Genomic DNA, 14,398 nt, shown 5'->3' with positions numbered 1-14,398 from the left:
AACAAATAACGTTGCGAACCACCACCGCATAAACATGGCGTTTTTGGTACCGAATAGACTTGCGCGGTTGTGTTCGTGTGTTTTACGTGATGAACGCGCCAGCGGCTGGTGAAAAAAGCATGAAAAGCAGCATGTATACACGGCACTGTGGGAATGCTGTATGAGATCCTGCTAACTCGTGTGTATACGCAGGGCACACGGGGCGCTGCTAAACGACCGCGCACAGGAACATCAGCTGACTATAAAAAATAATGAAATGACCAATTTTTCCGCTCATCGCGCTGGCGGCAACTGCGAGGCGGCACAATTTCATCTTGCCAAGATACTATAAAGGAGCAAGAACGCACGAGCCCGAGAGGTTTTGGATGCACTTTTTAACAGTGGAGCTGTTTAAGCCGACCGTAATCTGTCCAACGCGAACAAAAAAACTCTGCGCCGCGATGACGTCACCGTGCGTTGCCTAGCAACCACTTGCATAGCTGTGCACCTGCTTCGCTAGCCCATACACGGCTCCGCCACCAGCCCACCTGTCTGGACAACGCGCGCAACCACTCGGTCGCACCAGACGTGACGTCACGGCCAACTGCGCATGCGTGTAAAGCCGGCGCGTGGTGGTGGCGCGCCAGACGCAGACATGGGGAGACCGAAGGTGGTTCGCTCTGCCGATGAGGAAGCCGCTTACCGGGAATCGCGGCGCACTGCCAAGCGATATGGAGCAGACGCTATGTAGTACTACGTCGTGGCTTCTGCTCTCGCCGTTTTGGGCGTCCACGACGTAGAGCGGCCGAAACGGCGAGAGGCGACTGTCCTGGACTCGACTGGAACTTCGTATAACTTAGCATCACTTGGCATCACTTCGTATAACTTGGCATTATTTAGCATCACTTCAGATGGCCAGGACCAGCTAGGACCCGATCAGCTCCGCTAGCTCCGCTGTGCCTTTAGCCTTGCGCCACTAGTGCAAGTTACGCCTGGCTTTTTTTATCAAGCGAATGGATAGCGCCTGCGTATGTATGTAACCTGTCTATATCAATCTACGAGTGAATAAATGTCTTCTTTATTTATTAATGAGTTGTGTTAGAAGGTTCTCCGAGGACGCAATGAAGACTATCTACTAATTCGAATGCGCCTGCGCATTCGGGCTGTCTTGTAATGCTATATTTTGTAACGCCCATACGTCGCAGTAGATAAACAAGTTGGTAGTCTGCGCTCGATCTTCCTGTGTTTTCTCTTCTTATGTGGCCATCCAGTCGAATGAACTAACTAGCCCCTCAATAAATTCTAATATGGCCATCCAGTCGTGACGCTGGTCAGTCCATTAGCGAAGACGGCTGGCTAGTGCCAAAGATCACTTACAAACGCAAACCTTCGTGAATTCACGCATCCCCCAATCTTTAGACGCAAGTGTACCCGAAAGTTGTCATCAGCCAAATCTGACTCAGTGCATGTTAAAGGGGCCATGGCACATTCACCCAAGAATTTGCGGTTTCCAGCGAAAAATAGAAGTAAAGAGTATATTGTGCCTATACATATATATTAAAAATGGACAGTGAAAGAATACTTCAATGCAAAACATGCTATGGAAGTCGCCGGATATAAACCCCGCCACTTTGCCATGGCGTGTGTGACGTCATGTGCTGCATGCAGCGCAGCCGTCGTCTTCTATCAAAGTTTCAGGCGTTGCAAATCTTTCAATTTCACTGCCAAGCTGATCAAACTTGAAATAGCTCGATTGCACGCGCAGCTGAGCACGGAACAAAAATTTTATCCTGAATGCAGAAGCTCGCACAGCAAGCAGGTTGTTACATCACGGCTCGCGAGTGCGCCAGTGTTGCCCGACTCAGGTCGCTCATGTGTTGGTAAAATATTCAATTATGAATTAAGTGCTCGACTAAATACGCTAAAATTTCGTCGGCTTGTTTGTGAATGCACAGAGGTTAACCCATATAACACAGATTATGATCCAAAATAGGGTGTCATGGCCCCTTTAATACAGGCAAATTGTATGAACGAACGGTATATATACGTCGAACTACGCTCGCTCAGTCGAAGCACATATAACACTCAAGGCATTGGAACATAAATCTAATTTTAGTCAGTTTTCTTTTTCTCTCTCTCTCTGTTGGTGCACTCCCCCTGCACTGACAGGCCAATCGCCTGTTCGAAACCATACGATTCCACGTTCATGCATTTCTGAAAATGCGAACTAATTTATTTACAGGACAGAGCTGAAAAGTCGATCTTAGCCACGTTTAAGCTTTTACCCGAGCGAAGGAGATATCAGGAATTGGTGACGATGACAGAAAAAAAAAGGAAATGCCTACATTTGTATTTATACAATGACACAACGAGCTCAAGTTCTGGCTTATAAGATGCTGCAAAGGTGGTTGCCTTCCGCAGCCGCATGTGATTCGTGCTTGTAGCCGTTCATATTTTCCCTCAGCTATTACTCCTCACTGCCTCCTGGCACGTCGCTACTCATCTGAATTGTGACAGACGCATGCGGGAGGACATAACATGAGAGACAAGCGCATAATAAACTTGTGGTAGCTACTATAGGCCTCTATTTACTCGCCCTATTCGGGCCGTTTCTCTTTGACAAAGTTCTGCCATCGCGGAAGCGAACGCACTCGAAAGAGAGCCGCAGTCCAGCTTCTCTTCCGCCATGTTTCGACCTACCGCTGAGCAAGCCGCCGGTGATGAAGAGGACGCCGCTGCCCTGCAGCGCGGCCATGTGCTCCTCGACCCATTCGGTGGAGCCCATGAGGCTTCCCTCTTCGCTGTAGAAGAGCGCGAACATCAGGCTTCGCCGGGGCGTCCAGCGATGGTGCTTGTGCATGTGGCAGAACACCTTGCTCTGCACCAGCAACTCGGTCACCGACAAAAGTGGGTGCGCCGAGCCGCGTGTGTCGTCGTGAGTCTGGCTTCCTATCATCACAAACCGATCTGCGGCGAACACAAACCAGAGCACATTGGACACGGCTCTTTCACCGCAAAAACTGGCAGGTGGATTAAGTCAGTGAAACATGCCGAAGGACCGCCACCGCAGCCTCCATCACTTACAGTCACTTACTTGTTTTCTTTTTTTTTCTTTTTCGCAGTGAGCTTCAATTTCGTGCACGCGCTTTCATGTCTTTGTGCTTGGGGTGGTGTGAAGGGAGAAATATGAGCGGCTACGTCGAATGACAGCGGGATTCGTGTGGCGCTATAAAAGAATACTCCATAACGTGTGAACTCACGGTTCCTCCTAGTTCTTACACTGCAGTGCTCATGCGCTATAAACTGGTTTATATATGCTTTAACGTGCAGTCTGTGGGGCTGCTTGCGCCTTCTGTAAAGTCGCTTTCGCCTCATGGGCCCCCGCGCGTCCTGTGGCATAGTCAGCGGGGTCGCCTCGCCGCCGTGCGAGGGATGGAGCTGTTGTCGCTGTGGCGCCGCCCTGGCCGATTCCGCGGCTCGGTCTCACGGAGTGAGTCGAACGTCGTCGACGACGCATTCGTGTTATCGTGTGTGTGCGCGCGTGTGTGCGTGCGTATGTGTGTTATATTGGCATTCCAGCGTGCTATTTATCGGGTTACTGCATAGTTAAATGTAAAATTCGGCTGGCGGGCTCACCGTTGTGTACAAGCTGCTAACAAATACCCGTGTGTTCGTGACACTACGGTGTGAACTGTGTGCGTTTTGTTCCTCGAGCGTGAGACAGACCCCGCAAATCAAATCTAAGCACAATGGCTTTTTTTTTTAATTTTTGCATATGGCCCACATTAACATACGATCGAAACCCGTTCCATCCGCTGCGTATGGCCTAGCAAAAAAGAAAAACTACAGCCGCTAAGCCACCACTGTGGGTACAGATTAGTGATAAAACCGAGTAGTATACATTCGCAGTGCATTCCATTTCTGTGCTGACCATGTAGTACATGCGCCTGGTCAACAGAATGAAGTGACGGTAGAAGTGATGCATACACTATCCCACTTGTATTGCATATTATTCTCAGATACGCGAATCAAACTATAGCCAATGACTAAAACTGCTCATTGTAATCTTCTCATTCTGCTTTTCGAACGGCAGTAACATGATGGTAGCTGCGAATAAAGAATGCGGTTCGTTGGGACGGCCTCACGGCGCTTATCTCTGGACAGATTCGTTAGCCGTTCAACTGAGACAAATGAGACTTCGCAGGTGCTCCACGTACCTGGTTCCACTTTGCCTCTGATAATGCCAATAACATTGAGGATGGGTCGGAAGATCATCTCGTTGTGTACCATCACCTGCAATCTGAACGTGAATGTTTCTGTTACGAAGCTGGTCGGCGAGGAATCGGGACAATAATGATTTATTCGCTCGGCCTGCTTCCTCGCGCGGTCGAATTTCTGGGAACACTAGGCTCACAGAATTGCAGAACAAAAGAGCCGCTGAGCCGTACACATACCTAAGAAGTGAGCCGCCACAACATCACCTCCGCAGCAGTTTAGCTAAAAAAATTGTCTCGTTTAATACGAATGAATTGCGAATAGCATCATAATTTTGCTTTCGATGGTTTGCTCAGGGAGAGTGTGTTGGGGGCTTATTATTAAAAGAACTTGAACTGCGCTTGGGACGAGGCACCATAGCAGAAGTAGGCAGACGAACAACTGATTTATTGAAATCACACAAGCTTGCCTCCTGGAACAATGGGCGTGTGCAATAACAGTCATGACCGCGTTACGATAGTACACTCCCCCACCAAGCCCCCCCCCCCCCCAACTCTACCCAAAAAAGAGCTCGATTTTCTTGAGTAGACAGGGGCCTTGGTGTGGGAGCGTACTATGGCCACGCGGTCATGACTGTTATTGCGCACACCCATTGTTCCACGAGGCAAGCTTGTGTGATTTCAATAAATCAGTTGTTCGTCTGCCTACTTCTGCTATGGTGCCTCGTCCCAAGCGCAATTCAAGTTCTCACAGCAACGACGATTTTTGCTGACTCGACTGTAAAATATTTAATTTCCCTTGTTCATTCTTAGAGCCCAGAATTTGAACATTGTATAACTAGAAAATATGTTAGCAGAACTATCATCGATATCGAAGTATAGGTATAGTTCACGGGTTAGAAAAATGATCTAGCCACTTCAATTCGCAGATGTCATTATCGTGTAAAACAGAAAATTGTCGCGTAAACAAATATGTTCATATAGGATAAGAAGATGCATAGAAACAATCAGAACCTGGCAAATGCCCCCCTCCCCCCCTTTTTTTTTCTTTTTACAGCGAAGCTCTCTTAGTCTACTCTGTGTCGTCGTCGTAGAGGTGGCAGTAGTAGTAGTAGTTGTAGTAGTAGTAGTAGTAGTAGTAGTAGTAGTAGTAGTAGTAGTAGTAGTAGTAGTAGTAGTAGTAGTAGTAGTAGTCGTCACGCAGGTCACGTGACCTGAGGGGCGAGAGTGAGGCTCAGCAGGAAAGGGCTGCGCCTCGCCGAGAGTTCATGGCGAGAGAGATGCTCGCTCGGATGGGAAGAGGGGGCGAGAGGAGAACGAACAGCTTTTGCGGAAGGTTGGTCAACTGGAGAGGAGTCGGCGCTCCTGTATATCTTACTCCGCGCGTGCGACGCGCGCAGTGCAGAATCGTCTGCTGACGCACACGACATCACGAGAGTTGCGGCCGCGGTGGAACGTTACCAGCGTGGTCATGCATGTCCTGCACAGCAGTAGCACTTGCAACGCTGGTTGCGTTCCAGCGCAGCCGTGATACTAACACGCGGTTTGGGCGAGCGGGCGGATGGAACGGGCAACGGCCGCACTGGAACGCTCCCGTAGCGTTGAAGCGCGACCGTTAATGAGCATATCGTCGCGCGGAATCTACATGGCTAACCTGAAGAACAAAGAAACAACAACAAAAAAAAACTCTGTGAAAACTCTGCCGAAACATGGGAGCAAAACATGACGAAAGGGGCGACATCTTCGCTGTCCGATGGTTTTCAAGGCGTGGAACTGACTGTTTTTTTTTTTTTTCACTGAAGTATGAAAGGCGCAGGAGTGCACAGGCGCTGACATTTTGAGTTTGCTGTTTAAAGAGGCACATAATAAATGTCGCCCGTTGTAACCGACCAAGCTACAGCATCATTTTTGAAAAATAGCTCGAAACAGAGACGAAGACAGAAGAGTAGAAAGCACGACACAAGCGACCCTCGTTTACAAGAATATCTGTATCGCGCTCTATTTCCAACATAAAACCGTACCAACACGTATATATTCCTGCTTCGGTAAGGCTACAGCTTCGGAGTGCTGAATATAGGAGCAACGCCCGTGAAAAACTCACTCGACATCAGGCTTAGTAGCATTGACGAAGCATGGGATTCCGAGCATGGGATCCCAGCTGTCTGGGCACGGCGTCCCGTCTAGTTCCCTGCGAGAAGAAAGACAGGGATGAGCACTCCATGAGCACGACTTTCGGGGCAGGCACGAGGCGCCCTCCACACACCTTGAATCCGTGGGCAGAGCGACAGACGGGCACAGAGCGAGAAGACGGGGCACGAGGAAAATAAACGTGGCGCTGTTTGTGCCCCGCATTCTCTTTTCCTCGCAGCGCTTATCTGTTGCTATGAATTACATTTCTCCGCACCTGCACAAATTCGCCCGTGAAATGTCCGTGAAAGCACCCTGACCAAATAGCACTGCCGCGAGCACGGAGGAAGGAAAAATTAAGAGGGAGCGTCGCGCAAAATCATTGAAGTAAAAGAAAAAAAAGAGTATCGGCCAGACACGTGATCCCCACGACAGAGCGCGCGTTCAGTGCAAGCAAAGATACGGCATCGCAGACACGCAAACACTCGGTCATTACGCTTCGTCTAAGAAAACATGTGTCGGACCGACACTGAGGTTTCACGGAGCGTTCGCTTGCCAAGGCTGGCTGCGTGACGTAATGTTTTCTCCTAGTTTATTTCTTCCTCCACGGCCGCGCATGAGGAATATAGGGCTCCGTTGAAGTAACAGTGAGAGAAAAATCACGATTTTGGAAGAGTGAGGCGCACTACGCCCTTCAAAAGTTCGTCTACGCACGAATGCATGACCGAGCCCTCCAACGTACGCCTACACCAAAGCTGGCTTCTCCACAATAACAGGCTTTGTGAGGCGAAGCCCACTTCACTGACTTCGTTATTGACTTATTGTGTAGTCTGTACTGAGTGCGAGAGCTAACCTGTAGCACGCTCGGGAAATAAAAATCGGCTAACTACAGTGGCTATTTCATTATATTAGCTCAATTACTGTGCAACTGTAAGCCCCAGACTCCAAGACGCAGAGAAAAACCACGTGATCTTGAGAACCCCTCAGTAACTGTCCGACATCACCCGTTGATCGTTACCTCTAATCGACGTCAGTCTGTAATCTTGAACTACTACTTGCAAACATAAAGCACATAACACTCTCTTACCTACCGCTTTTTTTTTTTCAAATTTTGGTAATGGAGAGTTATGGGAGCTGTCACTGCAGCAAATATTAAGGTGTTCATGTATTCGTGTAATCATGGCTAAGGTGCGATCTACGTAGTGAAAAAAAATTAAATTGCGTATCTACGGCACCAAGGATTCCACACAGTGAAGAGGAAGGCTGTCACACATAAGAGTGGACCAAGCCGAATGACGTAGCATCACGTGATCGCTCACGTGATGCCACTCTGTGTCGTATACGCACAGCGGTTTAGCGAGTTTTTCCGAGACAGGCGTTTTCAGTGTGTAGGTGTCGGTCCTTCTCGGAAACTGCATAGCTAGTGTTGCATTGCAAGACAGTCAAGCCAGACCTTTGAATACCGCACGCTACGCATATGAGCGAGTACCGTTAGCAAATAACAGAATTCATACTCTATCTCTAAACATTCAAGAAATTTATGGGTCAAGCCTTTATAAATGTTTACAAAATTTGGGGCAGCTACGCACTGGTGGTGCGAAGACTGAGGAAAGAGTGGAGCTGGTGGCGTTCCCCTCTTCCTTTCCCTTCTCAACCTCACTTCCCTTTCCCACTATTTGCTATGCTATACTATTTATGACTATGCTATGTCGGTATCGTGTTCCGTTAGTTTTGCATATCGATCGGTATTGATTGGTTATCGATCGGTATGGATTGGCCCGATGAAGTCCAAATAGTTCAAGTAATGCTCATCTGGCTTCGTCGAGGTCGTAATCGGTATCGGTTAGTTATCGATTGGCTATCGATCGGTATTAAACGCGTATATCCAAGCTCAAGCGAGCATAAGCATGCATTTCGCATCATTTTGTTTAAACGATGGCGTTCCAGACACTGCGATCAGACTCAACTCCGTCATAAAAACACAAGGTAAAATATACTTTTATTTGAGCTGCGTTTGGAAGCGCTCTGCCTTCAGTTCTCAGCGTCCCCGCCGCTCGTGCTCTCGCGCTCTTCTTCCTCGTCGGTTCTTTGACCCAGCCCGGAACGTGCAAATAAACAATTTTTATGATTTATTGGGTATTCATTGGCTGCGCCCGGTTGCCATGGCGACGCGCAGTGACGTCATCGCTCGGCGAGGTTTTTCCAGTCCACGGATCACACCTCGCGGCCGGCTTTAACAGCTCCGCTGTTAAAAGTTGCATTCCTCAGTAAATACCTACATGCAAGAATTTTTATTGACAATGTCTCAATTTTTATTTAACCTATCCGAAATCACAATTAAACGCATGAGGTGTCTGCTAAATCTCAGTCATTTTGATATTCTTTAAACGAAGGCAACACTTTTGTCTTTCGTGTGCGAACAAGTCGAAGATCGCGTAGTATGGCTTTTATAATGTAATTGAAATCGGCCCTTGCTAACATTACGTTATTAACAGTGACTCACTTCAGGATGCTTCTTGCATCGTCGTAGCTGATCGGCTGTGCAATAGTCAGCGTCATCTCGGCATCGTCGACCATGGTGCGATAGAGTGCATCTGTAAAAGAAAAAGCCGAGGGGGTTTCTTATAAGAAATTGCGTATCATTGTATTTTGCTAATAGACCGATCTCACCAGATCTATCTACGCATACGCGAGTTTCTGACAGCGGCACTGCCGCCATCTTAGTTGGAGTACTCTGAGCGCTGCTGGTGCGGCTGCTTGCTGCGTGCTTCAGGTATATTGGGGTTTGGCACGAATCCTCAACACGCAAGACGATTGAACGCGGTGGGAGACTGTGTGCGGACTTCCAATGCATGTAATTTTATTTCAGGTTACACAGCATATCCTAGCGTTAAGAAAAAAAGCAGAGTCGACACTGCTTACATGTGGCCAGGGCGTCTCGGCGTGTTGATGCGCTTGTGTCGCTTCGCTGAATACATATTAGTAATAAAAAAAACAAACGAGAAATCACGTTCCTGTTGTCATGAGAGCAAAAATCTTATTTGGTGAACGTTAGCACGCGAGCGACACAAGTTACAGTATGCGGAAAATAACTTGCCCAAACAGCGTAGGGCTCTTCGCGACTACGAAGACGGGGGAAAAAAAAAACTGACGGGATGAAAAAAAAAGCCTTTTCGCGTTTATTTTTCATCGAAGCAACACTTTCCATGTACACTGTGTTATCAACGCAGGACTTCAATCACAGTGATGCGTTAAACGTGAATGAATATGAAAGAGTAGCCGTGAAGCAGGTTAGAAGTGCGTCCGCGGGACGGCGACTGGCCGCATGCCGTTTACAAAAGTTTAACGTCACGGAAATCTTGTAACCGCAAAATATTCGCTACTTCAAAAGAGATGGATCAGTCAGTAGAGGTTTTGGCGTCGCACACCACGTGGCGGATGAGTAGTAGTCCGCTCCGGCCACCGGCGGCGGACTCAGCGGGTGGCTGGGCGCCGATAACGTCTCTGGGCCTACCGCTTCGAAACTGCAGTGTATACGGTACGTCAAGGGCCGCCCAAGCTCATATAAGAAGCTTAGCTTTGGTACCGCTGTCGCCGCTTTACGTTGCGTTCGTTATAATATCGCATATTGAAAGGAATGGGGAAATCCCGGCGGCGTCGTTGGCTGCGATGCTGGCATGGCCGAGTTTTCACCGTGCACTCCATGGTGCGAGCTGTACACGCACAGTATGCAGTTATAAGCTCGGTTTGTGTCACAGGTCTCGTTCAAGCATTACACTTGAAAGTCGTCATGCTTTTGGTGAGAGGTCGCTTTAGGCATGTTTTGCCCGGAGAACATGTTGTATCCAATCTGCCACCGCTCGCGCGATCGCCCCGGCAAAGGGATCGAGCACACGTCGCATGAAGTTTTGCTGTCGCTGATCGGCCCATCGGTCGTCCAGAAAGCTAGTTATGACGCAGTAGGGCACTGCCAAACCGCCATGCCTTATATCACACTGAATTCACGAACACGTTGAACAACACGTTGAAAGTGCGCCGTAGTGGCCGCTCTGTCCGACATCGTTGACTGTCGCACACGTTCCTGTCGGAGCTTGACATCCTTTGAAAACACATAAAATCTGAGTCCTTTTGCTTCAGGCTTCTGCTGTAGCACCCAGCACGCAGCACGTGAACCCAACCATCGCGATTCATCCAAATACGGCCGCTAAAGCTCGTCAAGGCAGCTCGCCGATGCAGCTGAACGCAGCTGAACGTACCGAGTACTTTATGTACCGGCATGCACTGCGGCAGCGGTGGTGCAGTGCAAATAGCGGTGAGATCGGTCTAGAAGGAAAATCAGCGCTGCAGCACGCAGCACGCTCATATGCTGCTGGCGTTTGGCAAGTTTTGCGATGTAGTCATACCACCGCTGCACAGAAAATGGACTAACTGGCCCATATCGATTAATGACGTATACCATAGAAAAATGTCAGAACACGCTCTATTCTCTCAACTTGTATTGTTTCTTTTAGGGGCGAAGCTCCTAAAGCCGTGGATCTGTCCCTCCTAGCTCGTACGTGACCGCCTATGCCGCGCGTATGTGCCAGTGGTGATGGCAACGAAGCAGCGCGATTGTTCTTGGCCCAGCGCAGGGACGAAGAATACGTTGCAGTTCTTTCTCTGATCGATAAAGCGTGTTTGTTTGTCGTGCTCCGTGTCCTCGTCGATCCCACGTCGTTACACTGGTGGAGGTGCGGGGTAAGCTTCATGCTCGGCACTCCATCGCGGAGCCGACAATCGAGCCCGGAATCGCCACCACGCGTCGAAACACCGCTCCACCGATTCAGTCGCCGTCTGCTAGTCGCCGGCATGACCGTGTACCTCGCATCCAACCTGTCTATCGGGGACGTCAAGTCATTTATGGACGCTGCGTTACGTGACTACGACAACAAGTACAAGAACCGTCCGTTTGTGCTGGTTGGGGACTTCAGCGTGGACCTCATTGCCAATGACTGGATCGTGCAGCACATGCTTTCCAAATACGCACTCAGATGTATCCATATGCAACCTACCACGATCCGAGGGACGTGCATAGACTTAGTGTTTGCAAACTTCCCACTGCAGCCAAGTACAAGAACCTCTCTCGCTTCATTTCACGGACCATAAAGCCGTCATAATGAAGGGACCTCGCAACCCAGACGCCACGACAATGACGAAATGAAAATAACAAACGAAGAAACGAAACAACAAACGAACAAGAACAAAATAAAAGTTGATTTTGTATAATATACGCACAGTCTTACGTCTTTCTAATGATGTAAATGGGCTAACTTTCACGGGAGAGTTACGGTTTATCGATGATCTCCCCCTCTCGAGCTTCGCCCACTTATCATTCATTCCGTGGATATGGCGTGATTTTTAGAATTTAAAGGACCCCTGGCATCAAACTTGAAACCTCGAGATATTTGTGTTCGATTGTCCTGTATACGTGGGCACTTCTGATCGATTATTAGTGGCGAGCGTTGCGTTTGAGGTATTTTAATTTGGTTTTAAAGTAAGCGTGAGCGCTCATCTGAGTTGGCAGCACATCGCGACGTCGACACTGGTTTGACGTAGATGGGGGCCTTGAGTGACGTTCCACGAGTAAAGCGAGTATTGTGGCGAGTCTCCGCACGATGGTGCAAATACCGCTGTGGAGCCTACCTTGCCCGTAAAAGCATTACGGTTTTCGCAATAACGTATCACAGGACAGGTGTACGTCGCCAACAAGGTGTGCAGCGAAGAAACGTTTCGGACTTATTGCACAGTTGCACAAAGCGCCGCAGGACACCACCGCTATTCACACAGTGCCACTAATAGCTCCGATTACCTGGGGATTAGTATGAGTAAAAGAATTTAGGGAAGCCTAAACAAGGAAAACAAATATATCTAAGTAAAATGGAAAAGCTGTTCCGTATCAAACACAACGAGTAAGTATAGAAACACGATACAGGCGGCACCCCCAAGAAGTAATAACTATTGCGTTTTACGTCCGGAAACCACGATATGATTACGAGAGACGCTGTAATTGAAGGCTCCGGAAACTTCGAGCACCTAAGGTTCTAAAGCCTAAATATGAGCACACGGGCCTCTGGCATATCCCCTCCATCGAAATGCCGCCGCCGCGACCTTCGGGTCAGCAGTCAAGCACCATAACCACTAGACCACTGCGGCGGGTTACCCCTAATAGCTATGACAATTAAGTACAGTGCCTATGGAAAATAGCGTAACACAGCTCCTTGGCACGCTTATGAGAAAAACGGCGCGTTTGGTGTAACAATGTTTCTCAAGTGCCTTTGCTAACATATTCGAGATGGCTCCTAATAATTTACGTTATTATATAATGCACACTCAGTTTCGCTATTTTGCTTAGTAGTAAGCAGAATCTTTGTTACTGTATACTCCAGGCGCGCCCGGAGTATTACATGTTTGTTCTCAACATCGCCTTTACGTAACGGTAAATTCAAGTGGAATATAAGTTTCTAAAGAGTAGCAGAAATGACGCAGCCAGTTAAAAGTAAGAATAAAGCAAAGAGCTTACCTTGGAAAAACGTTAAAGACATATTGCAGTAAGGAGACTGAAATAGACGTAGGTAATCTATTGGATGGAAAAGCAGGACAGCTAAGAAAGAACTTGTGCTAACAGTCAAATTATGATTTTAAAATTCTTTGAATAAATGAAGAAGAGACGTACTCCAAGATAGAGTCTGTTAAGTGAATGATTGCTCTGTTAGGGTCGGCATCAGTACCGGTGGTGTTAGAATCTGTTAGAATTTTCTTGGCATATAAGTCAATATCATTGCATGTAAGTCAAACTTACATCTCCGATATCCTTCAAATCGCGATGGGTGACAGCCACGAGACGCAAAGCAACCCCCCATTCTTGCATTCTGAAGACTTCGCAACGAAGGACCACGCAAGAGAAACTTCGATAATGCCGCTACAGCGGCATCAGAATGTGTGCGAAAGACGCCGCACGCATTGGAGTACGCGGCACAGGACAGTGGCTAAGTGCCAGGTGCCATGACACTCACACAACTAAAGAGAAAAAAAAAACGAGAAAACAAAAGGGTCAAGGCTGGGCCTTAACCTTCGCGCGCTTGTTTGCCGAGACGACGCGAGCGCCACCACGTGACTCTGATCCACCAATAGGGAAGGTCAGAGCTCATCGCTTATCCTCGTTGGAAAACTCCGGCGGAAACACAAAATAATGTTAATGCCTTTAGTTTCGTGGCAGCAGTATCAGCTTGAGAAGCGGATTTCAACCAACGTTTATTGTTTCGCACGGTGGTTGTGCGATCGCAGTGTCTTATATCTTAAGATACACGACACATTCTTGAATATATCGGAAATACAGATACTGACACATGTCTTGCGAGAAGTATCGCAATACAGATACAAGATACCCGGAGAGTATATAAGACAGTATCGAAGATACATTGTATCTTCGATACTGCCCAGCACTGGTTAACAGCGCCGTGATAAGGGGAGACAGCAACATGACTTCTGCCTCGTGTCAACATAGCGCTAGCTAGCACGGCAAGTGCATCATCTCTTTTTCAACAATAAAGAAACTAACCAACTTATTCTTTTACATAATCTGAGCAGCGTCCCACCTGGGAACCGCCTGAGATCTTCAACACGTGTATCCAAAGCAAGATATAGATATATATATATATATATACTGCGACAGCCGTGGCTGGATGTCGAAACTTTGACCTCGTGCTGAGCCGTAGAACCCTGTAGCCACTAAGCAACAGCATTGAGCCGTCCAAGGAATGGGATGGAACAAGAAAGGCAATCTTCAGCGGTACATAATCTCCTTCGAGGGACCTGTTACGTTGTAGCGTGAAACAAAGAAGCCACGACAGGAGCTCGAACAAGATACATCCACATAGAGGACTCGGGCAGGGACGAGGCGACGTAAAACAAAAGGTCATTTAACATGCATTTACGTGAGAGCGCTGCGCCCCGATGCGCACACGAGAACTGCCCAGCTTCTAAAACCCCGTTTACATGAATGCGACAGCAGCGCATCGCTTTTGCCAGCGCGTTTCGGA

General features: G+C 48.2%; 1 protein-coding gene across 1 annotated transcript in view; it reads right to left on the bottom strand.

Annotated features, from left to right (window-relative positions):
- Positions 1-14,398, bottom strand: part of LOC119404460 (aminopeptidase NAALADL1) — a 74,128-nt gene that overhangs the window by 27,321 nt on the left and 32,409 nt on the right. The window contains exons 7-10 of the mRNA XM_049412301.1: positions 8,824-8,914; positions 6,295-6,381; positions 4,197-4,306; positions 2,680-2,946 (exon numbers count right to left, since the gene is read on the bottom strand). Coding sequence (XP_049268258.1) covers positions 2,680-2,946; positions 4,197-4,306; positions 6,295-6,381; positions 8,824-8,914 — 555 coding nt within the window. The remainder of the gene's footprint in view (positions 1-2,679; positions 2,947-4,196; positions 4,307-6,294; positions 6,382-8,823; positions 8,915-14,398) is intronic.

This window comes from Rhipicephalus sanguineus, chromosome 1 (assembly GCF_013339695.2).
Source record: "Rhipicephalus sanguineus isolate Rsan-2018 chromosome 1, BIME_Rsan_1.4, whole genome shotgun sequence".
Classification (NCBI taxonomy): Eukaryota; Metazoa; Arthropoda; class Arachnida; order Ixodida; family Ixodidae; genus Rhipicephalus; species Rhipicephalus sanguineus.
This window is presented reverse-complemented; position numbering and strand designations above follow the sequence as displayed.